The sequence below is a fragment of the Bos javanicus genome, chromosome 6, assembly GCF_032452875.1.
Source record: "Bos javanicus breed banteng chromosome 6, ARS-OSU_banteng_1.0, whole genome shotgun sequence".
In the NCBI taxonomy this organism is placed as follows: domain Eukaryota; kingdom Metazoa; phylum Chordata; class Mammalia; order Artiodactyla; family Bovidae; genus Bos; species Bos javanicus.
Window position 1 is genome coordinate 36,138,932 of NC_083873.1, and position 27,308 is coordinate 36,166,239.

General features: G+C 36.9%; 1 protein-coding gene across 10 annotated transcripts in view; it reads left to right on the top strand.

Annotated features, from left to right (window-relative positions):
* Positions 1-27,308, top strand: part of FAM13A (family with sequence similarity 13 member A) — a 337,557-nt gene that overhangs the window by 167,785 nt on the left and 142,464 nt on the right. For 6 of the 10 annotated variants that reach the window (XM_061419687.1, XM_061419688.1, XM_061419685.1 and 3 more), the window contains one exon: positions 10,390-10,581. The exons of the other annotated variants lie outside the window; for them this stretch is intronic. In XM_061419687.1, the coding sequence (XP_061275671.1) occupies positions 10,390-10,581 (192 nt within the window). The remainder of the gene's footprint in view (positions 1-10,389; positions 10,582-27,308) is intronic. 10 annotated transcript variants of the gene reach the window in all.

Sequence of the window (27,308 nt, forward strand, 5' to 3'; positions counted from 1 at the left end):
GATTCTTGTCTTTAGTTTTAATTGCACATTATTATAAAAATGATTTTGGCTTTATTTTTAAAGGCAAATCAAGTTAAGTGTGAGTCATTACTTAGTAGCTTACAGTTAGAGGCTACAGTTTTTTTTTTTTAATTTTTTTAAAATCTTTTTTATGAAACTTTTTCCACCTTTTTTTTCTGGAAAATTGTTTTAACTACTATGCTTTTCTTTCCAGATCAGACTATTTTTTAAATCTTTTTCATGTATTTTCTATACAAATTTACATAACTTCAGTTCTCTAGAAGAAATCTTGTTTACTGTTAAAAATTCAGTGTCAAAAATATGCTCACCAAAACAAATGCATTGAAAAATACAGGATTTGAGAAACATTTTTAGGTAACATTTGCTCCTTATTTTCATTTTTATTGATATTCCTACTTTTAGGTGAAGAGACCTTAGATGAATCACTTTCTAAATATAAGATAATCTTGAAACCTGTCATAAAAATTGTTTGAAGGGATACTTTTATTCTTATGAAATTAATCCAATTTGGAATATTTCAGGCATATAGAGAATCAATAATTAATGTGCATTGATTACGCTCTGTGAGTCTCAATGTATTGTTTTTGACCAAGCTAATTAAATAGAGAAATTGCTTCATTATTTAATCTGCAGTTTGTGACTTTAGCTTTTTTGTGGTCTTACATGAGCAAGTTTAAATTTACATGAGCACGCTAATCTTTGCTTAGCTTTGCTTACTTTAGAAGTGATTAAAATCCTTGTAGTTTCAAATCCCCAGAAATGAGGCAGAGCATGTGAGCTACACAAGATTATAAGGCACTAACTCCTTCACCCAGATTGTATTAAAGATCTTTTTTCCAGAAGTTGATCTTTGAAAGCTGAAGCTGAAAACACCTTCAAAATATAGTTGATATAAAAAACAAAATGTGGATGGTGTGTCCTTTCTAGAATGACTTAGGGAACTGTGAGAATGATGTGTGTCCTTGGTACTAATGTTACTTCATTTGGCCTCCATAGCAGTCTTTCTCAGACATCTCTAGTTACAGCTGTATGTGCCTTGGACAGCTAAATATTTCTGATCCCTATATGGCTAGAGATGTAAAATGGTAATCCAGAAATGGCATGTGTCCCATTGGCTCTGGAGATGTCTCTCTAGTCTAAGCCATCTGTCCCCATCTGTGTTCCCTCTGCTAGCTGTTGTCTCTGCTCTTAGGCAATGGGGAGGATTGTATTTCTCTCCCTTACATAGGAAAACCTCTTCCTGACCTGACTCTGCTGGAAAAAATAAATGATACCTTCATTACAGAGTGCCGTGATACTTCCTGGATGAGCAATGATCACCAGCCCTGTTAGTTCAAGGACATGCTCATATAACCATTTCATGCCCCATACTGGATAGACTACATATGCAAACAAGTAACTGGTATAGATGATATAGAGGGGAGCATTAAACAGATTTTTAAAGAGGTGTAAAACATAGACATAGCTTCTTGTAACCTAGTATGATCATGATTTGAGGAGAAGAGACAAAATCTTCTTCTGCCTAATACAAATGCCAGTGGCTCTAAATAAGCCTCATAGCTCATATTCATTGGTCAAGTATAAACCCTGAAGAGGATCCAGGAATTGAGGGGGAAAAAACTCTCTTTCTTCTCTCTCCCCTTGGTGTATGACCTAGACTTCCCACTGAACTTGCTATGTTCTTGTTGACCTTGGTTAAAAAAAAGTTCAGGCCATTGTATAAGAAGGACTGTCCAATTAATTCAGTGCTGGGTGAAGGTATAAAATACAAGATAATCTATTTCCTTTCTGATTCCCTGATAGCTCAGTTGGTAAAATTAAAATTACAAGCACATAATTGTTTTAGTCACTAAATTCTCCTAGTACTTTTATAGATGTTTCTTTTAGTAAACCAAGTCATATTAACTATAGAATGTGTGATAAAAATAGTGCAATTATCAAGTTATGTAGTAGAAGCAACTGTTAAATTATTTCTATTTTCAGAGGTTAATGATTTCAGGGATTATGCATCATTTATGAAGGAGATTTTATTCAAAATGAAACCAGTTGTCACATTTCTAGTTTCTTAAATGATTTTTAAAATGCCTATGCCTATTAGCAAAGTAAACTAGAAACTTAGAATAATGTAGAATTTTGAGAAATTTTAGTGACAGTATAATTAAATTTACAAATTAAGTCATTTAACAAACATTTAATTTGACCAAGATTAAAGTTATTTTAAAGTCATTGTTAATGGATGTGAATGTATTTTGTGGTTGCTTTAATTTATAAAACATTCTAATTAGTATTCTGCTTTTCCACTGAACGTTGTTTCAGTTTGTGTTTCCATGTATCAGCTTAGCTTGTGTGCTTATCTAATAAAAGTAATAGCAGTAGTAGCAGTAATAGTGATGATTGCTAATACTGATCAAGTGCCAGACACTATACTTAATATATATATATTATCTGATCATAACATTTCATATGTTGTCATACCATATTCAGCTATTTTGAAATTTTGAAACTGCTTCTAATTATCATTAATATAAAAAGCCTTACTTGATAAGTGTTAACCAAAGAGTAATTTTTAAACACTTTTATTTTCTTAGGTTTTATGATGTATAATAAATTAAAAGATACAAATTGTTTTATGATTAATATACTCTAACATACCATCTCTCCACCCTGTTTTGAAATTGTTTACAATTTAAATACATGTTGTTATAGATTAACTGAATGCCTGTATGTGTATGTATATATATATATATATATATATGTATGTATGTATGTATAATAGATATCATAATTTTGTAGGTTTTATAATTGTATATTAAAATGTACAGTCTATCACCTTCTGCAGTTTTCTTTTTCCTGTTCAATAAACTGTGTCCTATCAATATTCACTTTCAGTAAGAATATATAATGCAGTTTACTTAGATGTTCTAGATTTTTCTGTTTAGTTTATCTCCAATATTTAGATGACTTCCAGTATTTTGTTATTACAGATCCATTTTAAGTGAGTAATTTTAACATGATACCTTTTGCACCTATAGAAATAGGATCATATGTACATACATCTTTGTCCAGGTATTACAAATACTCTTAAAATGGGCCAGTTTCCATGTTCAGCGGCTGTGTGTGACTGTTTCCATTTTTTAGTTCAGTTCAGTCGCTCAGGCATGTCCGATTCTTTGCGACCCCATGAATCGCAGCATGCCAGGCCTCCCTGTCCATCACCATCTCCCGAAGTTCACTCAAACTCACGTCCATTGAGTCCGTGATGCCATCCAGCCATCTCATCCTCTGTCGTCCCCTTCTCCTCTTGCCCCCAATCCCTCACAGCGTCAGAGTCTTCTCCAATGAGTCAACTCTTGAGGTGGCCAAAGTACTGGAGTTTCAGCTTTAGCATCATTCCTTCCAAAAAAATCCCAGGGCTGATCTCCTTTAGGATGGACTGGTTGGATCTCCTTGCAGTCCAAGGGACTCTCAAGAGTCTTCTCCAACACCACAGTTCAAAAGCATCAATTCTTCGGCACTCAGCTTTCTTCACAGTCCAACTCTCACATCCATACATGACCAATGAAAAAACCATAGCCTTGACTAGACGGACCTTTGTTAACAAAGTAATGTCTCTGCTTTTCAATATGCTATCTAGGTTGGTCATATCTTTCCTTCCAAGGAGTAAGCATCTTTTAATTTCATGGCTGCAGTCACCATCTGCAGTGATTTTGGAGCCCAAAAAAATAAAGTCTGACACTGTTTCCACTGTTTCCCCATCTATTTCCCATGAAGTGATGGGACCAGATGCCATGATCTTCGTTTTCTGAATGTTGAGCTTTAAGCCAACTTTTTCACTCTCCTCTTTTACTCTTATCAAGAGGCTTTTTAGTTCCTCTTCACTTTCTGCCATAAGGGTGGTGTCATCTGCACATCTGAGGTTATTGATATTTCTCCCTGCAATCTTGATTCCAGCTTGTGCTTCTTTCGGCCCAGCATTTCTCATGATGTACTCTGCATCATGAATGTTAAATTTTAGCAAATGTTCCTTCACATCTGTTATGATCATTGCCTGGTTTTTCTCCCATATTCGTTTATTGTAGAGAGTTATATTCATAGATTTTCTAATCTTAAAGCAACAGTGCCTCACTGGAATAAACCAATTCTGAACCTTACCTTGATACATGTTTTTAAATACCTTGAAGGTTTTGGATAACTGATATTTTACTTAGTATTTTTGCATCTAAGTTAATAAAATGTTTTGTTAATCAATTTTTGGTATAAAGGTTGTGCTAGCCTAATAAAATGGACTGAGGAGAATCTTTTCTACTCTGTGAAACAATTTAAGATGAGGGTTATCAGTGCCTTCATTATTTGATAGAATATCTATAAACGTGTCTGGGTCTAGTGAGGTTTACTGATTTATGTGTTTTTAATTTTGTTTTGCTTTTTAAATTTGTTTGGCAAGTTGTTTTTTAGCTGCTTATTCAATTTACTTTGGGCTTGTAGTCCTATTCATGTTTTTATTCTTAATTATTAGTTTTTTATTAAAATATAGTTGATTTCTAATAATATATTACTCCAGGTATATAGTATAGTAATTCAAAAGTTGTATAGATTGTATTCCATCCATAAAGTTATTATAAAATGTTGGCTATATTCCTTGTGCTGAAGAATATGTCCTTGTAGTATATTTATTTTATATGTAGTAGTTTGTCCCTCTTAGGTTGTTTCCATGTCTTGGCTATTGTGAATAATGCTGCTATGAACATTAATGTGCATGTATCTTTTCAAATTAGTGTTTTTATTTTCTTAGGATATATACCCAGAAGTAGAATTGCTGGATCATATAGTAGTTCTATTTTTAGTTTTTTGATGTTATATTTTCTAGAAAATAGTCTATTTTAATTAATTGGCATACAAATTTTAATCTTTCCTCTTGTTTTTAAAATCTTTATTGTAGTCTTTGTTTTATTGTAGTTATTGTATTTGTTTCCCTGATTCATCAATCTCTGTTATAATTTACTCTATATCTATTATTCTTAAGGTAAATCTTTTTTCTTAATGTTTATCACTTTTTCCTCCACAGACGTATATTTTAAATACGTTTTCTGTGATGTGATACTGAAGCTTAATGACCAGTTCTTTTAAATATATTTGCTTTACTTATTAACAGCCTCTTCTGATGTGTTGAGTGTCTTTATTACATTAGAGAATTCTTTTAGAATAATGTCATTTTCTCCCTTCCTTTTATTTTGGTAATACTTTCACAATGCCAGGACATAGTGAACCCTTAATAAATAATTAAGAACAAATCAATCAATCAATTTTTAAATTTTATATCATATAAAAGCAGTATCGTTTGTGTGTGTGATTATAGAAAATTTGTGCTTGTAAAAATCTAGTAAAATTTAGCACATTTTCCTGTGGAAAGAGTTCAGTAACCACTAAACACAAATATTTCTGGAATTTAAGATTCTGGGCTTTATTTCTTTTCCTGATTTGTTCCTTTAGAGCTTTTCATCTTATAATTTCCCATCAGATTTGTGTGCCCCCATATGCTTGTACATACAGATATATGTTTATTTCACCAGATAGAAAATGTTCTATATTTTTCCATCTTCTCTATATAAGTTCTGGATGATAAAATTCTCTTTGCTTCTTTCATTATCTCGGGAAATCACTTTGCAAACCTATCTCTTCAGTGCTAAGTAGTGTAAAATTTTGAAAAGTGAATACCTTTGTTCATTTATTACTAGTTATATCTACAACTAAATCTTTTATTTTTTGCAAGCATATTCTTTATTTAGTTTCATAAATCACCACTAATCTATTGGAAGAATTCATGGAATCTCTTTATGATTAATGACATATAGATTCAGTTATTTAGATAATATTCTCCTATGTTTTATGATATTTTTAAACATATATATGCATACATGCTAAGTTGCATACATATGTTATCAAGTAAAAAATAATACAGAGTTAAATAGTCATTTTAAAAGATAATATAAATATGGTATATCTGTGTGTACCTGCATAATCTCTTAATCTAATAACTTGGCTAATGTAACCTCTATACTTAGCCTCTTTCCAGATGCTATAACCTGCTGTGACCCCAGGTGAAGGAATGGAGGGACCTCTGTGAAATGTCTCTTGACTAGCACTGCTATGGCATGCACAGCATAGCTGGCCTGGTCTCACTGGTCCTGAGAACCCAGCTTCCTAAGTCTGAGTCTAGATACTTGCTCGCTAACTTTCTACAACCAAAATGATCTCCTCTTGCATATCTGCTCTGCTTTGAGAAACAGCCTGAAGCCCATGCTCAGTTTGGACATTTCATCTTATCTCTTCTGCACTGTGTGCCTGGGATGCAAAGTTGAAAAGACTCTGTTTCTTACCTGAAGGAACTGGAGCCCAGACATATATACTAGCAACTAAATTAAGACATCACTATGCCGGACCGATTTTCTGATCTCAGATCTACATTTGAGTTCACTGTTGTATTTGGCAAACAACCAAATCGTAACCTGATTGCCATGATTGCTCATTAGCCCTAAAGATCTCACTGACCTTTTTGTTCCAATTTCCCCTGGTTTGTCCTGTTCAATAAGTATGACCAGTCCGATCACAATCATTAGTGACAACTTTTGTAACAGCCCCATAATATTAATGACTTCATTTATAAAGTTTATTTCTCCCTCCTGTCACAGTCCAATGCAGCCAGAGGAGGATTTATAGGTAAAAAATGCCCAAACAGTGATTCAGGTCTCAGGCTGCTTCCATCTTTCAACTATGTCATCTAAAAAGTGACTTCTAATCTCAGGAGTGGAGAAGGCAATGGCACCCCACTCTAGTACTCTTGCCTGGAAAACCCCATGGACAGAGGAGCCTGGTAGGCTGCAGTCCATGGGGTCACTAAGAGTCGGACACGACTGAGTGACTTCACTTTCACTTTTCATTTTCATGCATTGGAGAAGGAAATGGCAACCCACTCCAGTGTTCTTGCCTGGAGAATCCCAGGGATGGGGGAGCCTGGTGGGCTGTCATCTCTGGGGTCGCACAGAGTCAGACATGACTGAAGCGACTTAGCAGCAATCTCAGGAGTGAAAAAGAAAAAAAAAAGTGTGTGCAGAGTTCATAGATACTTAACTGCCTTAGCAACAGAAGCTACTCTTGTCCCTTTTGCTCACATTCCAGAATTCAGTAACATTTGTGGGAGTCTGTCAATGTAGTTTTCCAGTGTGCCCAGGAAAAGGAAGATGAACTAGGAATTGATGAGTACATAACATTGTTCTTGCTACAGCCTGCCCTTCTGTTTGCCAAATACATTTTTTTCCATTTCTCTTACCCTGCAGAAAACACACTCAGTCCTTCTGTATGGATGAAAATCCAAAGAACCAGCCAGTCATTACAACCAACTCAATCTCCAAAATATCTAGGAGACACATCAATGCTCCATCAGGTCTAGACATGGTTCTCCTTATTCTGAGACTCTGTGAAATTAAAAGACAAATTGTCCATCCTCCACACACATGCATCCCATGTACAAACAGTACTGTTTGTACTACACAGTCCCACTCTCACTCCAGGACACACACATACACGTGCACAGAAGTCATGGAGGCACTTTCTGTGAGGAATTGCATTTCCTTTTTCTCTCTGAAAGCTGCCTTCACCTTTTAGAATTTCCTCCTTGGCATTACTCCCTTGTCAGTGAGTGCAGTGATTATATCTTCCTTAAACTACAGCTTGCCTGCTGTTCGTGGAAGTTTGATGTCTCAGGAATTGTTTTACGTCTTGCACAGCAAAGACTTCTTTAGTTTGGCCTGATATTGTTTTGTGGTAATGGTAGTGGTTTGTTGATTCTTTTGCGGTGGTGTGAGGCAAGGTTTATAGTAAACTCCTTCCAAATGTAAAAACATGATTAACATCCAATCTGTTTGCTTTCAGTCATTTCCATGAGGCAGTTAAAATCCTCAAAGTATGTTGTTTTCTCCTCTGCCTTCAAAGCTCATTGGAATTCCTCCTTAGAAGAAATTAACCAGAATCCTACTGGCAAGGGATTCTGGGAAATGCAGTTTCCTTTCTTTACACCCCATGCCATACACAGCTGTCTTATAAAATCACATGAAATTATGTTTCAAATAAGTACCATGGACTATCTGCAATTAAATTGATTCCAGTTGACTTTGTGGAAGAAATAGAGGTTAAGTCAAATTTTTGTGTAACAGAAAGAGGGTTTTAGAACGGTAACAAAAAAGGCACATGTATGAACAAAAAGATAATAATTATTAGAGGGTTGGGGATTTGTTTTAGCCATGTTTGATGACAAGAGGAGAGTGAGATGACTTTAAAAATAAACAGATCTTTGGCTGTGGACGTTACAGAAGCAACTCTGTCACTCAACAGCAGTGTGTCCTGAGGCACATTACAGAAGATTTTACAACCTCAGTATCCTAACTGATAAAAGATAATAACGTATAATAATCATCTTATAGATGTCACTTTTTGAGTATTTACTGTTTGCTGTTGCTAAGTCACTTTAGTAGTGTCCGACTCCTTGTGACCCCATGGACTGTAGCCTGCCAAGCTTCTCTGTCCATGGTGTTTTCCAGGCAAGAATACTGGAGTGGGTTGCCATTTCCTCCTCTGGGGCATCTTCCCAACCCAGGGATCGAACCAGCGTCTCTTAGTTCTCCTGAATTGGCATGCAGATTCTTTACCACTAGAGCCACCTGGGAACTGTTTGCTAGACACTGTGAAAAATACTTCTGATACTACTTTATTAAACCTTCATGACACTATAAGATAGAAATTACCTTTATCAATCTATATTGCCTAGGTTACACTTCAGTAATAAAGCAATCGCATAATCCTAGTGGCTTACACTTACATTTGTTTCTTGCTCATGCCACCTGTCCAATTTAGATTGACAAGTGGGCTCTGTTTATTCTGGTTGCTTGAGGATCTTTTCTGACAAGAGTTCAGTTCAATTCAGTCACTCAGTCTTGTCCTACTCTTTGCGACCCCATGAATCACAGCACGCCAGGCCTCCCTGTCCATCACCAACTCCCAGAGTTCACTCAAACTCATGTCCGTTGAGTCGGTGATGCCATCCAGCCATTTCATCCTCTGTCGAACCTTTCTCCTCCTGCCCCCAATCCCTCCCAGCATCAGAGTCTTTTCCAATGAATCAACTCTTCGCATGAGGTGGCCAAAGTACTGGATTTTCAGCTTTAGCATCAGTCCTTCCAAAGAAATCCCAGGGCTGATCTCCTTCAGAATGGACTGGTTGGATCTCCTTGCAGTCCAAGGGACTCTCAAGAGTCTTCTCCAACACCACAGTTCAAAAGCATCAATTCTTCGGCGCTCAGCTTTCTTCACAGTCCAACTCTCACATCCATACGTGACCACTGGAAAAACCATAGCCTTGACTAGATGGACTTTTGTTGGCAAAGCAATGTCTCTGCTTTTCAATATGCTATCTAGGTTGATCATAACTTTCTTTCCAAGGAGTAAGCATCTTTTAATTTCATGGCTGCAGTCACCATCTGCAGTGATTTTGGAGCCCCGAAAAATAAAGTCTGACACTGTTTCCACTGCTTCCCCATCTATCTTCCATGAAGTGATGGGACCAGATGCCATGATCTTCGTTTTCTGAATGTTGAGCTTTAAGCCAACTTTTTCACTCTCCTCTTTCACTTTCATCAAGAGGCTTTTTAGTTCCTCTTCACTTTCTTCCATAAGGGTGGTATCATCTGCACATCTGAGGTTATTGATATTTCTCCCGGCAATCTTGATTCCAGCTTGTGCTTCTTCCAGTCCAGTGTTTCTCATGATGTACTCTGCATAGAAGTTAAATAAGCAGGGTGACAATATACAGCCTTGACATACTCCTTTCCCAATTTGGAACCAGTCTGTTGTTCCATGTCCAGTTCTAAGAGTGAAGTCGCTCAGTCATGTCCAACTCTTTGCGACCCCATGGACTGTAGCCTACCAGACTCCTCCATCCATGGGATTTTCCAGGCAAGAATACTGGAGTGGGTTGCCATTTCCTTCTCCAACCATCTCAAATGTGGCCATTGTGTTGCCAGAGGAAAACGAGTTCTGTGGGATCTTGCATTGACAGTTAAATGCCTTGCATGCATGCAGGCTAAGTCACTTTAGTTGTGTCCGACTCTTTGCAACCCCATGGACTGTAGCCTGCCAGTCTCCTCTGTCCTTGACTCAAAAATAATTTCTTCACTTCTGGTCATAACTCATTTAGCCGGAACTAATCATATTGCATCACCCACCCACAATGAAAACAGGAAATACAACTCTATTATGTGCTTGGAAGAACCTTTAACAGTACTTACCAATATCTTCATTTTTCTTCTTTCTTTATAGATGAAGGACTTCCCTATAGCTCAGACAGCCAAAAAATCTGCCTGCAATGCAGGATACCTGGGTTCAGTCCCTGGATCAGAAAAAACTTCTGGAGAAGGAAATGGCAGTCCACTCCAGTATTCTTGCCTGGAGAATCCCATGGACAGAGGAGATTGGTGGGCAGTTGGTGGGATGGAAAAGAGTTGGATACGAGTAAGTGACCAACGCTTCTACTGCTAGTTTAATAGTACTTACCAATACCTTCATTTTTCTTCTTCCTTTATACATGAGAAAATGGAAGCTTAAGAGAAGCTAGTTAATTTTCCTAAGGTTATATGGATAATAAGGGCCAGATATATTTGAACCTAGAGATCAAACTCTTTACCCTCATAGCGCCTCTCCCATTTCTGTAGTCCTACATGGTGTATTGCATTATTCTGCCTCCATGGCAGAGAAGTTGTGAGAATTAAAGTTCACTAAGTAATTGATGTACTGCCTAGGACATGGAGTGAGCATGCAGGGCCTTTTTTCTTCATTTTTAAAAAATTTATTTAACCATAACTTAGAGTCCTTCTTAGGTGTAAAAGCTCTGAACTGTTTTGTAGTGACTTTATTTTCTCCATGATGACAACAGCCCTTCTCAGTTATCCACATTGGACATGTCTGTGTAAAGGTGTCCTGTTGCACATGACTTCATATTCTCATCAGCCATCCTGAAAACCACTCTATATGTCAACTAAACTTTTAGGATACAGGACTTTCTCAGGCTGTCCTACCAAACTCTCAATGTAATAAGATAATTCTCAATGTAAAGATAGGCTTTAGAGGGGTATCCTAGGAATCCAACAACCTTACCAGTACTGTGGATATTGCTATGGAAAATTACAGGGTAAGTTTCATATTAGGCCACAAAGTTTGGACTTTTTCCTCAATGTGATAAATATTTATTTACTGTTGCACACTATCAGATGTAGCTGTAAAATGTACTTGTTTGTTAAGGCCTCTCATACCCAGAATTTATAGGCATTGAATAACTATAAATGCTAAAGAAGTTTCTTAAAACCATCACTAGATACTACCTCAGTTCTTATAATCCTGTCATTAGCTTTACCTACTTATTATATTGAAAAATCAATATTGAATGTTTGTTTGCTTTGCCTCTTAAAATTTTAATGGAATGAATATTAAATAAGAGAACAAAATTCTATCTGTGGAATATAACTCAACTCCTTTAAACTGATTAATTGAAGCAACTTTACTTCCTATTTTGATATATATGGTACATTGGCAATAAAATGAATTACTCTTCTGCCCACAAAATAAAAAAAATTACTGGTGTAGTGATAGTGATACTAGTATAGAGCTTTCTGTTTCCAAATTAAATAGGTTACTGGTTTCATAAACAATCTTTTTATGGGAATAGAACTTTTCTTAAAAGTTCCACATTGCATCACCTTAAATATATCTCCATCCCACAGTGTGTCAGGAAGTGTTCAAAAAGAAAAAAAAAAAATCTACTCAACTAAGTAAACTTAAAATGAGCACCACTATTGAACTCACTGGGAGGGAACATGTTCAGGGAGGGATGCAATTAGGGAGTAAGATTCAAGTGAAAGTAGAGGTGAACTGAAGACCCTGAATAGGAGAAGGTACTCATAAATTTAACCTTATTAAGCCAATAGTGGGGAGCCACAGAAGATTTCTTTTGTTAATTTCATCGTAAAAGGAAAATTACATTGAAAAAGACAGTAAAGGAAAATAGCAAAAATCTAGCTCCTCCCTTTCTACTTCTATTAATATAATCACTATTAGAATTTTAGTAAATAATTTTTGTGTCTTTTCCTACATATATGTGAATGGATTTGAAAAATATATAAGCAATTTTATTTTCTACTATTTTCCCTTAATATATTTTATAAGCATTTTTCTTTGTTAGTACAGACTTCATAATAACAGTGATAATCATTCTCACATTATTTTATTTCAGGTTTTCGGTGATTATAAATACTGTGAGTTAAACACTTTCCAGCATAAAGTTTATTTCTTAGCAAGAATTATGTCTTCAGGATAGATTGCTAAAAGTGGATTTACCAGTTCAAAAGATAAAAATATTTTTATGGCCCTTAAAACCTATTGCTAAGTTAAACTTTTACTAAAGAGTTATAAAAATTTACACAGCTACTGGAAAATATGAGAGTGCCAATTGCATACATCCTCATCAGCATTAGGTATTATGACTTAATTTTTGTTTATGAGCCAAAAGGACTAAAACTAAGACTTTGTTCTAAATTGCTTACTTCATATATTGCTAATGAAATTCCATGTATTTCCGCTTGTGTGCATGCAAAGTGGCTTCAGTCACGTATGACTGTTTGCAATGGTGTGGACCGTAGCTTGACAGGTTCCTCTGTCCATGGGATTCTTCAGGCAAGAATACTGGAGTGGATTTCCATGGCCTCCTCCAGTGGATCTTCTTGACCCAGGGATCAAACTTGTGTCTCTTATGTCTGCTGCATTGGCAGACGGGTTCTTTACCACTAGTGCCACCTGGGAAGCCCATATTTCTGTATACGGGCTTACTGTTGTTTACATTTCCTCTTTTGGTATCTTTCATTTCAACGTACTTATCCATTTAGCTCTCAGTTGCAATCTTGGTGTCTTTCTTAAGAAGCTATGAGAATTAATTGTATATTAAAAATACTAGCAGTGAAGTTTCCTGATAAAAGAAGTGAGGGGACCAGACATAAGTGTATATTAAGATTAATCTGCATATGGTCTACTGAATAGATTTTAGAACAGAATCACCAGTGAGAAAAATTCTGTATGACAATATTTTTTTAAATGATGCTGGTCTGACACTAGGCAGAGTTGTTTTTTATTCTCCCATTTCATTCATATTACAGTATGATAATGCTATACTTTTCAAACTATTTTCCCCTTTAAATTTTCATCATTACAGTAAATTTTCATGACATAAATGTTACCTGTTCTTAGGGAAGAAAGAAGCATAGTTTCTTTAGATAGTTTCTTTAGATCACAAGCTCAGGATGGAAGCATAAATTTATACTGCCAAAGTCTCAGTTTAATCTTGAGTTCTGAAAATTGGCATAATCAGAGAGAATGTAAATACATGAATTATGCATATTATTGCAAGTAGTTCTATTTTATCTTGGCCCATAGTGATTTTGCTTACGTATTCTGAATTTTGCTCACCTTCTGAGGTTAGTCCCTTTGGTCATTTCATGCTGAGTCATGTCTATTTTGATTATTGCTTCTCTTTGTCTTATCAGACATTTAGCCTCTATTGTTGTGGTTTGCATCATTTACTTTATTTCTTCAAAATAATAATTGTCTACATTATGACAGACACTGAACTAGAAGATAAGCACTTAGATTTTAACTTGGTAGTGGAGTTTTCAATCCAGTGAGGAACAGAGACTAACTGTCAAATATTTAGTTGCAAATTAAATGCATTGCTAGGAAGGACAGTAGCATGCACTGACAGCCTGTAACAGTGGTGCCTGTTTTAAAGGGATGCATCCAGGGAAGAACTCTTAAAGGAGGTTACATTTCATCTGAGACCAAATAGGAGTGAAAGTAGGTGAGGAAAGAAGGGAGGTTGGGGGCAGAGAATTTTTAAACATTGTAGCAACATGTGGCAAGGGAGGACCTAAGGAGAGACAGTTGAAGCAAGGCTGCTTGCTGGGAGGCTGAAGTCCACTGAGAGCAGCAGAGAGCACCTTCACCTGAGGCTGAAGAAGGCTTTTGTAGGCTGTTGAGAATTGGGGCATTTTGCCAAGACAAAATGAGAAACCATTGGAGCGTGACAGTCACTCAGTCGTGTCTGACCCCGTGAACTGTATATGTAGCCTGCCAGGCTCCTCTGTCCACGGAGTTCTCCAAGCAAGAATGCTAGAGTGGATTGCCATTTCCTATTTCAGGGGATCATCCTGACCCAGGGATTGGACCTGGGGTCTCCCACATTGCAGGCAGATTCTTTACTGTCTGAGTCACAAGAGAAGCTTTAGATAAAGAAAACTGCAACAACATTTATGTTTAGAAAATATAAATCTAGTTCCTATGTGGTGAATAAAGTCAGGAGAGAGCAAAAATGAAAGTAGGAAAATCAGTCGGGCAGCAGTTGCAGTTATTGGAGCAATAATGTATGGAAGCCTGGAATGGATAGAGATGAGGAAGGCAGACTTAGTTGGGATCTTTATTAATGACCTCACTAGAACTGGGTGATGGATTTGGTGTGAGAGGTGAAGGAAAGGCAATTGGCAAAGATGGCTCTCAGGTCCCTGGTCTGGGGAACCAGCTGGCTGGAGACCATGTACCTGATGGTTTGAACCCCAGATCTGCTGCATGCTCTGCAAGCTTTCTGCTTTAGCATCTCAAGCTTCCAAATAGATTGTGGTTGGATATAGGTTTGGAGCTCAGGAGAGGTCTGAACAAAGGTACAAGATTAGGATTCATTAGCATGTTTTTGGAATATGGTGCATACATGAGGTGTCAAAATCTTCCCTCTATAATAATATGAAAACTAAGGAAAGCCTAGTGTAGTAAATTTTAAAATGTATTCTTTGCTTAAAATGTCAACACTGCTCTGCCTGTATTGAAGTCATCGAGAAATTGTGTAGGTACCGAGTAACCAAGATAGAACTTGTATTGTAAGAGGGTGTGTTGCAGAGGGAACAGCACGTACAAAGGGAAGGAGATAGCATGAATGTTTACAGTCTTGCAGTTTAGAGGATATAGTGTGTCTAGGGAAGTGGCAGGAGATGGATGTGCAGAAATAGTCTGCTGCAATTTATATGATGTCAGAGAGTTTGGATTATAGACTATAGGAAGCAGAAAGCCATAGAACAGTTTTTGTCGGGGAATAAGATCAGGTCAACAGAAAGAATTAAAAAGGAGGAGACTCATGAGGAAGCTACAAGTCCAAATGAGAACTGGGAAGGGCCTGACTAATGTGATAGGTAGGGAAGGAAAGTAAATAGATAAAAAGCCTCAGGACTTGGTACAAGGCAAGGAAACAGAGGAATGCCTTCCAGATGGACATTTTCTTCCAGATGGACATTTCAAATGGACATTTTATGCCTTAATCAAGGTGAGAACTAGAAGAAAAGGAACTTACTTGAGGGCTGGGAAGCTGATGAGTTTAGTTTGGGTCTTGTAGAGATGTGGCTATTTGGGGAAAATGTAGAAGGGTTCTCTCATAAAATGCTAAGACTAACAAAAACATACTTTGACTGAACATTCATACAGACTTTGACAGGGCAGATACGAGCATAACATCATGTTTATTGATTAGGCCTTAGCAAAAAATTAAAAGACTGCCTGTGAATCATTTTTTCAAGATCAGGAAATGGAGATAAGACAACCAATTTGGTGTTGACAATTTTAATATACCTGGCAAAATCTATCTTACCTTCTATGTTTGGAAATTTTGAAGTGATTCTTGGTACAATAAAATGTAATTATATTCCTTAAAGTTTCAAAAAGTTGGTTTTCAAGAAAATCTCCATTTTGTGTTGTCCATTGAGATACCAGTTTTCTTTTCAGTTAACTGTTACAGTTTGATTTTCACCTATAGACCCATAATATTGATGGGTAAAGATTAGTAGATAGCTTATTTTGTTTTTAACATTTTGTCACATCTACTTTCTCTCTCCTTTTTGAAAATAATTTTCAGACATCATGTTTTCAACATATATCTCATAAAAACCAAGGACATCTTAATTCCATTATTGCACTGAAGAAACATAACATTGATAAAATAAATATAGGATAATTTTTAGTCCTTATTCAAATTTCTTCAGTGGTACCCCAAATGACTTTAAAGTCCACCACCTGATCAAGGATCCAGCATTGAGTTTATTGTCATATATAGCATTGAAGGTGAAGGTGAAGTCACTCAGTCGTGTCCGACTCTCTGTGACCCCGTGGACTGTAGCCTACAAGGCTTCTCCGTCCATGGGATTCTCCAGGCAAGAATACTGGAGTGGTTTACCATTTCCTTCTCCAGGGGATCTTCCCAACCCAGGGATCGAACCTGAGTCTCCCGCATTGGAGGCAGACGCTTTAACCTCTGAGCCACCAGGGAAGCCTAGAACAGTCATCCTGCCTTTTTTTTTCTTTCATGATATTGGCATTTTTGAAATTTTTGAAAGACTCTTGAACAGTTGTCATGGGACAGAACAAAGGTGGGCAAACCAGTTCTTTGGTCAAGACCCACCACTTGTCTTTGTAAATAAAGTTGTATTGAACACAGCCATACCAGTTCACACAACAGCAAGTTGCATAGCTGCAACAGAGACTTTATAGCCTGCAAAGCCTAACATGTTTACTATCTGGGCCTGTACAGAACAAGTTTGCCAACAGTTATTGCAGAATGTCCCGTAGTTTAGTTTTATCTCACTGTTTCTTCTAGATCGAGGGTGACCTTTTTGTTGTGTGCTCTCCATTGTGTACCAGAAGCATAGAATGTCTGTTTCGTTATTTGGTGCTGAGTTTGATCACTTGGTTTAAGTGGTGTCTTGCCAGATCTCAAGTTAATCTGCCAGTTTCATGGTTGCTACTAGGAGACATGAGACTCCTAAGTTTGAGATGAAGGACACCTTCTTATTCCCTGCAGTAGCAATGTTGTTATTGTTCAGTCACTAAGTCTTGTCCAACTCTTTGTGACCCCATATGCTGCAGCACACTAGGCTTCCTTGTTTTTCACTGTCTGACAGAGTTTGCTCAAACTCATGTCCATTGAGTCCAATGATGCCAGCATTTTTTTATGCTAGTTGCTCAAACTCCAATTCCCACACAGTGATATGAAGAGGTTCAGAGGGATGATACCTTAGCAGTTGACTGTGTTACCAGAGAGGTGTTCTGAATTTAGGGAACCTAACTCTTTTATAACAGGCAGTAAGCATGACTGCCCTTTACTCCAGAGGGAGAAGCTATCTCTGACTTCCAAGGCTTTAAGGAAACCAGCTTTTGCTCCAGATGCAAATCTTTCTAATCTTCTAAGACTGTTCATTATACAGACACCTTGAAAAGACAATTTAGAACAAAGGCAGTTAAGTGCTTTTGTTTAAGACGTGCAGGAACATGAGAGACCTATAGAGAATTCTCTCCTTGCATTACTATGTTCATTGAAATGAGAGAGAACCTTTTGTTGTAGCATTCCCAGGAAAATTCCTGAGGTTCACCGTCATAAATTACTGTGGCTGGAAAATAGGAATATACTAATTGACTCAGTCTAGGCCACATGATTCACCCCAAGCCAGGAGAGGAGTCACCTTCTTGGGAACCCCATTGCACACCAATAGAAATTGGGGACATTGGCAGAGGAGAAGCAGGGATATGAGCATTGTGGAGGCAACCCAAAGTTACTCATTCCTCATACTCTACTGAATATCACAGTTAAAATGTGAAAAAGATATGAATGTAATCTGGGGCATTTTATTATCAGCAAAGGTTAGTGTCTGAGGACGTTTTGGCCCAAAACTGTTTATTGCCCAAGTCTTTCTTCCACCACTGTAGCTGGAATAAGTATTTAAAAATGCTTTGTTCAACACTGTGTACTGAATAATAGTCAGACCCTTTAGCACAGTACACATGCCTTTAGCAGTGTGACTTCAGCACAGCCCTTCAGCCTCAGCTCTTGCCCCCACTTCTTTGTACTTGCCCCATGCCCAGGCACTTCAGGTTCCTTATTTTGTACCTTTGTTCCTGTTCCTATTACCCTGTGAAAGGCCTTCTCTCCTCACCACTGTCTGCCTCAGGCAGAGTTGATTGTGTGCCCTGTATATATTCTCAAATAATATTGCATATATTATACATCCTTTATAGCTCAGTTGGTAAAAAATCCACCTGCAGTGCAGGAGACCCTGGTTTGATTCATGGGTCAGAAAGATCCAATGGAAAAGGGATAGGCTACCGACTCCAGTATTCTTGGGCTTCCCTTGTGGCTCAGCTGGTAAAAAATCTGCCTGCAATGCAGGAGACCTGTATTCAATCCCTAGGTTGGGAAGATCCCCTGGAGAAGGGAAAAGCTACCCACTCCAGTATTCTGGCCTGGAGAATTCCATGGACTATATAGTTCATGGGGTTGCAAAGAGTCGGACACGACTGAGCGACCTTCGCTTCACTTCACTTCACTTCACACAATTTTTTCTAACATTTATCATCGTTCATATGTATATATTCATGCAGTCATGTGATTAGCATTTGTCTTTCCTACTATACCACAAACTCCAGGGTGCAGAAATAGGTCTGATTTATTCCCCCTTATTTATTCCACCTCAGCTTACAGACGGTAAGTTGCTCAGTAAATATCTGTTACTGCTCAGTAAATATCTTATAGTAATATAAGAGGCAGGGTGGCATAATAGTTAAGATTGCTGGCTCCTTCATGAGATTGCCAGAAATTCAAATCCTAGATTTGTCGCTTTATTAGCAAGTTTAAGTTCTCTGTATCTCAGTTCTCACCTTGATAACTTGAGAATAACAGTACCTAATTCATAGGGTTGTTTTTTAATTTAAAAAGGGGAACTATACATACTATATTATGCCTCCTATTCAGTAAACATAGCAGTTAGCTCTTACTGCAGTTGTGCTCATTACTGGAGGTAGGAGTCTGTGTGTCTGTCTCCCTGCTCGATACCCTACTTCTTTAAGACAGCAGCCAGCATCACTAATGATGCCAGGACTTAGCCCGAGGCCCAGCATGCTGTAATTGTTCAATAAACACTCACTGAATTGCATTGTTGTCAAATTTGAGGAATGCTGTCTGAGATTAAATCACTAGGTTAATTTGGTAATAGTGACATGTTGTCCCAAGTTCTGCAGTCCTTTATTGTATCTGTTAATTGTTAAAATTAATAGCTCTCACATCTCTCATTTATTATGTGCTTATTCTGTTCTCAGCACTAATGGAATGAGAATTATCTCATTTAATTTCCATTATGTCTTAGGAGGTGTAGGTTTTCAATTATACAGATGAGGCAGTGCAGCTTTGGAAAGTAGACTTGCCCCAAATCATGCAACCAGCAACAGGAAGAAATATGTAGAATTCAAAGCCAGTTTCTTCCCCAGAAATGAATATGATGTAAAATAAAATACTTATATTTATGACAGTGAAAATGGTTTATAATGTATTGAGAATAGGTATTTTACTAAAACCAAATACCCAGTGACGTCTTCCAGTTTGTTGCACTGAGCTGGGCCGTAATGGAGACTTCTGCCAAAAGGAAAGAAACTCCACTGACTAGATCTTGTTATTCCCAGGTGGCTTTGCGGATTAGGGTTCATTAGTTTCAGAGTTTGGCAAAAGGAGTACAAAACATTCCATCAGCTTTCCTTGTTTATAGTAAGACCTCTGTTTAAAGAAAGCTTGGACTACAAAGAGCATTTTTTTTTTTATCCCTTTAATCATTTTTTGGCAGTCATGCTCACAACACACATTGACAAATACGTGCAGATAGAAGTTGCTGCCCTGCTCACCGAAACAGCACCTTCAGAAAGAGCCTTAAATGCAATATTCTGTTCCTTTACTGTTTTTGATGTGGGAGGTGCTTTCCCTCCCCTGAAAAATGTACCTTTAATTATGAATTTATCATAAAAACACAACCAGATCACTTGATAGTTACTGTTCACAGACATGGGAGAAAGAATTATACTAGAAGTTTCCAGAGGAGGAAGCTCATCTGTTGCTGAACAGTATGAGAAGTCTTACAACCAGGTATCCTGCAAATATGTATCTTTCCCTGGGGAGTTAGCTCTCATTTTTTTTGGAGACACCTAGGCTGGGTTGGGTTACATGCCCTCATATTTATGCATAGAGGAATAAGCTAATATTTTTTATTTATTTTTTTTCTTTTATTTATTTATTTTTTTTAATTTTATTTTATTTTTAAACTTTACAATATTGTATTGGTTTTGCCATATATCGAAATGAATCCACCACAGGTATACATGTGTTCCCCATCCTGAACCCTCCTCCCTCCTCCCTCCCCATACCATCCCTCTGGGTTGTCCCAGTGCACCAGCCCCAAGCATCCAGCATCGTGCATCGAACCTGGACTGGCGACTCATTTCATATATGATATTATACGTATTTCAATGCCATTCTCCCAAATCATCCCACCCTCTCCCTCTCCCACAGAGTCCATAAGACTGTTCTATACATCAGTGTCTCTTTTGCTGTCTCGTATACAGGGTTATTGTTACCATCTTTCTAAATTCCATATATATGCGTTAGTATACTGTATTGGTGTTTTTCTTTCTGGATTACTTCACTCTGTATAATAGGCTCCAGTTTCATCCACCTCAACTCACCCATGACATTATCAGAAGACATTTTATGTTTGATTAGTATTTTGGTGAACTCATCTGATTAGTTTTCAGAAAACGGATTACTTTTGAAAAGTAACTACTTTCTAGTATAGCCACTATGGAGAACAGTGTGGAGATTCCTTAAGAAACTGGAAATAGAACTGCCTTATGACCCAGCAATCCCACTGCTGGGCATACACACTGAGGAAACCAGAAGGGAAAGAGACACGTGTACCCCAATGTTCATCGCAGCACTGTTTATAATAGCCAGGACATGAAAGCAACCTAGATGCCCATCAGCAGATGAATGGATAAGAAAGCAGTGGTACATATACACAATGGAGTATTACTCAGCCATTAAAAAGAATACATTTGAATCAGTTCTAATGAGATGGATGAAACTGGAACCTATTATACAGAGTGAAGTAAGCCAAAAAGAAAAACACCAATACAGTATACTAACACATATATATGGAATTTAGAAAGATGGAAACAATAACCCTGTGTACGAGACAGCAAAAGAGACACTGATGTATAGATCAGTCTTATGGACTCTGTGGGAGAGGGAGAGGGTGGGGAGTTGGGAGAATGGCATTGAAACATGTATAATATCATGTATGAAACGAGTCGCCAGTCCAGGTTCAATGCACGATACTGGATGCTTGGGGCTGGTGCACTGGGACGACCCAGAGGGAGGGTATGGGGAGGGAGGAGGGAGGAGGGTTCAGGATGGGGAACACAGGTATATCTGTGGCGGATTCATTTTGATATTTGGCAAAACTAATACAATATTGTAAAGTTTAAAAATAAAATTAAAAAAAAAGAAAACTAAAAAAAAAAAAGCTAAAAAAAAAAAAGAAAAGTAACTACTTTCTGAAAATATTACTTTTTTCCATTTAAATATAAAGAACCTGTAGGGGAAAACTGTAGTCTTAAATAGTTTATAAGTAAATCTGTCTAAGTAATTCATTGGCTGTGTTTTAGGGAGGGAGAATAATCAACGAAATAGTTTATAAAATGTTTTCAGAAAGAAAATACCATATTAAACATTTATTATTTATTATAATATATTAGTATATATGTATACAATATAATATTATAAACATTAATATTATATTAAACATTTATTAATCACCTATTATATGTCAAAGTTATAGGCAGAGGAGGCAACAGTGTGAAAGACATACACTCAGGTGTCACTAAAGTAATGAGACTGACAGCAGGTAAACAATCACTTACAACATGAGAATAAAGAAGCTAATATCTGCTTCCTTAAAATTTCAACCCTCTCTGAAATCAGCAGGCTGCTCACTCCTTGCCTACTCAGCAGCTGAACAGAGCTAGAGAAACCCACAAAACTAAGCTGATAGCTCACTTAATTTTTTTGCTGAGATTTGTTGACACATACCACTGTACTAGTTTTAGGTCTACAGCATTATGATTTGAGATACATGCTGTTTGACCCTGAACAGCACAGGGTTGAACTGCTCAGGTTCACCTGTCCATGGGTTTTTTTTTCCCCCAGTATTTACTGCATGACCCATGGTGTGTCGAATAACTCATGCAGTACTGCAGATATAGAGGGCATATGGTAAAGTAAAACTTGAATTTTCATCAGCATCTCTAATCCTCTGTGTTTGTTGTTCAAGAGTCAGCTGTATGTGTTATGAAGTGATTACCACAATAAGTTTAATTAATATCCATCATCACATATAGGTACAACTTTTTTTGTTTATTGTGATAAAAACTTTTAAAATCTACTTTTTTAGCAACATTCAAACATGCAGCACAGTATTATTAACTATTGTCAGTACGTTGTACATAAAATCCTCAGGACTTATCGTATGCCTGGAAGTTTGTATCTTTGACCACATTAATTAATTTTACCTGTTTCACCCACCTGCTTCCCCATTCCTCTGGCAACCGACAGTCTATTCTTTGTTTCTTTGGGCTTCTTTTTTTTTTGTTTAGATTCCACATGTAAATGAGATCACGTAGTATTTGTCTTTCTCTGTCTAACTTATTTCACATAGTATAATGCTCTCAAGGGTTCATCCAGTTTGGTGAAAATGGCAAGATTTCCCTTTTTTCATTGTGTGTGTCTGTATCACATTTTATTTATGTGTTTATTTGTCTATGGACACTTTCACTGTTAATATTATAAGTAATGTTACAATGAACATGGATTTGAAGGTATCTTTTTGAGATAGCGACTTCATTTTCTTTGGATACAGGCTCAGCAGTGGAATTGTTAGGTCATATAGTAGTTCTGTTTTTTAGTTTCTTGAGAAACCTTCATACTGTTCTCCATAGTGGCTGTACCAATTTACATTCCCACCAACAATACACAGGGTTCCCTTTTTTCCATATCCTTGAAACTTCTTTTTTTTTTTTTTTGATAATAGTCATTCTAACAGATGTGAGATGATATGTTACTTTTGATTTTGATTTGTAGTTCTCTGATGATGATTGATATTGAGCACCTTTTCATGTACCTGTTGTTGACCATCTGTCTTCTTTGGAAAAATGCAGATCCTCATTTTCTAATTGGATTTTTTTTTCTATTGAGTTGAATGAGTTCTTTACATAATTTGGATATTAACCTCTTATCAGATACATGACCTGCAAATATTTTTCCTGTTCAGTAGGTTACTTTTTTATTTTGTTGGTATCCTATGCGATGCAGAAGCTTTTTAGACTGATGTCCTCCTACTTGTCTATTTTTTGTTGCTGTTGCCTTTGCTTTTGATGTCAAATCCAAAAAACATTTTCAAGACTAATGTTAATGTGCTTACCTCCTATTTTCTTCTAGGAGTTTTATGGTTTCAGATCTTACATTCAAGTCTTTTGATGTGTTTTGAATTTATTCTTGTGTATGGGGTAAGATAGTGGTCCAGTTTCTTTTCCATGTGGCTGCTCAGTTTTCCCAACACCACTTACTGAAGATACTATTCTTTCCCCATTGTATATTCTTATCTCTCCTTTGTCATGAGTTAATTTACCAGATATGCTTGAGTTTATTTCTGAGTTTTCTATTTTGTTCTGTTGATCTGAGTCTGTTTTTTATGCCAATACCATATTATTTTATTTACTGTAGCTTTGTAATGTGGCTTGAGTTCAGGAAGTACAATGCCTCCAGCTTTGTTCTTCCTTCTCAAGATGCTTTGGCTATTTTGCAGTCTTGTATGTCTTCATACATATTTTAGGACCATTTATTCTATTCCTGTGAAAAATGAAAGTGGAATTTTTATAAGAATTGCATTGAATCTGTTTATTGTTTTGAGTATTATGTAGAACATTTTAACAATATTAATTCTTCCAACCCATGAGCATGGAGTATCTTTCTATTTATTTGTTTCTTCTTCAGTTTCTTTCATCACTGTCTTCCAGTGTTCATTGTACATGTCTTTCACTTCCTTGGTTAAATTTATACCTAGATATTTTATTCTTTTTTTAATTTTATTTTATTTTTAAACTTTACATAATTGTATTAGTTTTGGAAAAACCATAGCCTTGACTAGACGGACCTTTGTTGACAAACTAATGTGTCTGCTTTTTAATGTGCTGTCTAGGTTGGCCATAACTTTCCTTCAATTAGGCAAAATAAAAGTTGACATATTGTTAATAAAAGTTAACAAATCAAAAAGGAAGAACTTTTGCTTGCAAATGACATGGTCTTGTGTACAGGAAACCCTAAAGATGCCACCAAAAATAACTATTAGAACAAATGGGTTCAGTTAAAATCAGTATTCAAAAATCTGTTGTGTTTCTATAACTAATAATAAACTATCAGAAAGTGAAATTAAGAAAATAATTCCATGTATAATTGCATCTAAAGAATAAAATATCTAACTGAACCCATTTGTTCTAATAGTTATTTTTGGTGGCATCTTTAGGGTTTCCTGTACACAAGACCATGTCATTTGCAAGCAAAAGTTCTTTCTTTTTGATTTGTTAACTTTTATTAACAATATGTCAACTTTTATTTTGCCTAATTGAAGGAAAGTTATGGCCAACCTAGACAGCATATTAAAAAGCAGACACATTAGTTTGTCAACAAAGGTCCATCTAGTCAAGGCTATGGTTTTTCCATTGGTCATGTATGGATGTGAGAGTTGGACTATAAAGAAAGCTGAGCACCGAAGAATTGATGCTTTTCAACTGTGGTGTTGGAGAAGACTCTTGAGAGTCCCTTGGACTGCAAGGAGATCCAACCAGTCCATCCTAAAGGAGATCAGTCCTGGGTGTTCATTCGAAGGACTGATGTTGAAGCTGAAACCTCAATACTTTGGCCACCTGATGCGAAGAGCTGACTCATTAGAAAAGACCCTGATGCTGGGGAAAATTGAGGGCAGGAGGAGAAGGGGACAACAGAGGATAAGATGATTGGATGGCATCACCGACTCAATGGACATGGGTTTGGGTGGACTCCGGGAGTTGGTGATGGACAGGGAGGCCTGGCATGCTGGAGTCTATGGGGTCACAAAGAGTCAGACATGACTGAGCGACTGAACTGAACTGAATTGCTGTGGTAACACTGTGTTGAATAAAAGTCACATGAGTGGCCACATTGTCTTTTTCCTGGTCTCAGAGGAAAAGCTTTAAGCTTCTCACTGTTGAGTATCATGTTAACTGTGGCCTGATCATATATGACTTTTATTATGTTGAATTGCGTTCTTTCTATACCCATTTTGTTGAGAGGGTCTTTTTTTTTTTTCGTCTTAGGTTGAATTTTTGACAAATGCTTTTTCTTTATTGAGAATATTATGGTTTTTATCCTTCATTTTGTTAATACAGTGTTTCACATTTATTGATTTTCTGATATTGAACCATCACTGCATCCCTGGATTCAATCCCATGTGATTATAGTATGTGATCCTTTAAAGTATTTTTTAATTTAATGTATCATTGCTGATATTTTGTTGAGAGTTTTTACATGTGTGTTCATTAAGCTTCCCAGGTGGCTCAGTGGTAAAGAATCTGCATGCAATGCAGGTGACTCTAGTTTGATCCCTGGGTCAAGATGCCTCAGAGAAGGAAATGGCAAGCCTCTCCACTGTTCCTGCCTGGGAAATCCAATGGACAGAGGAGCCTGATGGGCTGCAGTCCATGGGATCACAAAACAGTTGGACACAACTTAGCAACTAAACAACAACAACAGTGTTCATTAAGGACTTATTGTTGTTCAGTTGCTCAGTCGTGTCCAACTCTGCAATCCCATGGACTGCAGCACACCAGGCTTCCTTGTCCTTCACTATTTCCTGGATTTTGCTCAAACTCATGTTACTGAATCAATGATGCCATCCAACCATCTCATGCTCTGTTTTCCCCTTCTCCTCTCGCCTTCAATCTTTCCTAGCATCAGGGTCTTTTCCAATGAATTGGCTCTTGGCATTAGATAGCCAAATTATTGGAACTTCAGCTTCAGCATCAGTCCTTCCAATGAATATTCAGGATGGATTTCCTTTGATAGACTGGTTGGATCTCACTGAAGTTCAAGGGACTCAAGAATCTTTTCCAACACCACAGTTCAAAAGCATCAATTCTTTGGCACTCAGCCTTCTTTATGGTCCAACTCTCACATCTGTACATGACTACTGGAAAAACCATAGCTTTGACTATACTGACCTTTGTCATTAAAGTGATATATCTATCTAGGTTTGTCATAGCTTTTCTTCCAAGGAGAAGGCATCTTTTAATTTCATGGCTGCAGTAACCAGCCACAGTGATTTTGGACCCCAAGAAAATAAAGTCTGTCACTGTTTCCATTGTTTCCCCATCTATTTGCCATGAAGTGATGGGGCCAAATGCCGTGAACTTTGTTTTTTGAATGTTGAGTTTTAAACCAACTTTTTCACTCTCCTCTTTCACCTTCAACAAGAGGCTCTTCAGTTCCTCTTTGTTTCCTACCATTAGGGTTGTGTTTTCTGCATATCTGAGGTTATTGATATTTCTCCTAGCAATCTTGTTTCCAGCTTGAGCTTCATCCAGCCTGGCATTTTGCATGATGTACTCTGCATATACGTTAAATTATAAATTGTAATTATCATTAAGAATATTAGCCTGTAATTTTCTTTTCTTCTTGTATCCATATCTGGTTGGTATCAGGGTTTACTGACCTATAAAATGAATCTGAAAGTGTTGGCTTCTCTCTTATTTTTTGTAAGAGTTTGGAATTTAGTATTAATTCTTTGATTGTTTAGTAGACTCCATCAGTGAAACCATCTGGTTCTGGACTTTCGTTTGTTCAGAAGATTCTGATTACTGATTCAGTCCCTTTACTAGTAACTGGTCTGTTCAGAATTTGTTTCTTCAGTCTTGATTCAGTCTTGAATCAAGTCTTGGTAGATTATATGCTTCTAGGAATTTATCTGTTTCTCCTAGATTATCCAATTTGTTAGCATATAACTGTTCTTAGTAATCTATGGTCATTTGTATTTCTGTAGTATCATTTGTAACACTTCCTCCTTCACTTGTTTATTTGAATCCTCTCTCTTTTTTTCATTGTGAATCTAGCTAAAAGTTTATCTGTTTTGCTTATCTTTTCTAAAATCTAGTTCTTAGTTTCATTTTTAGTTGTCTTTTTAGCCTCTGGTTTATTTAATTCT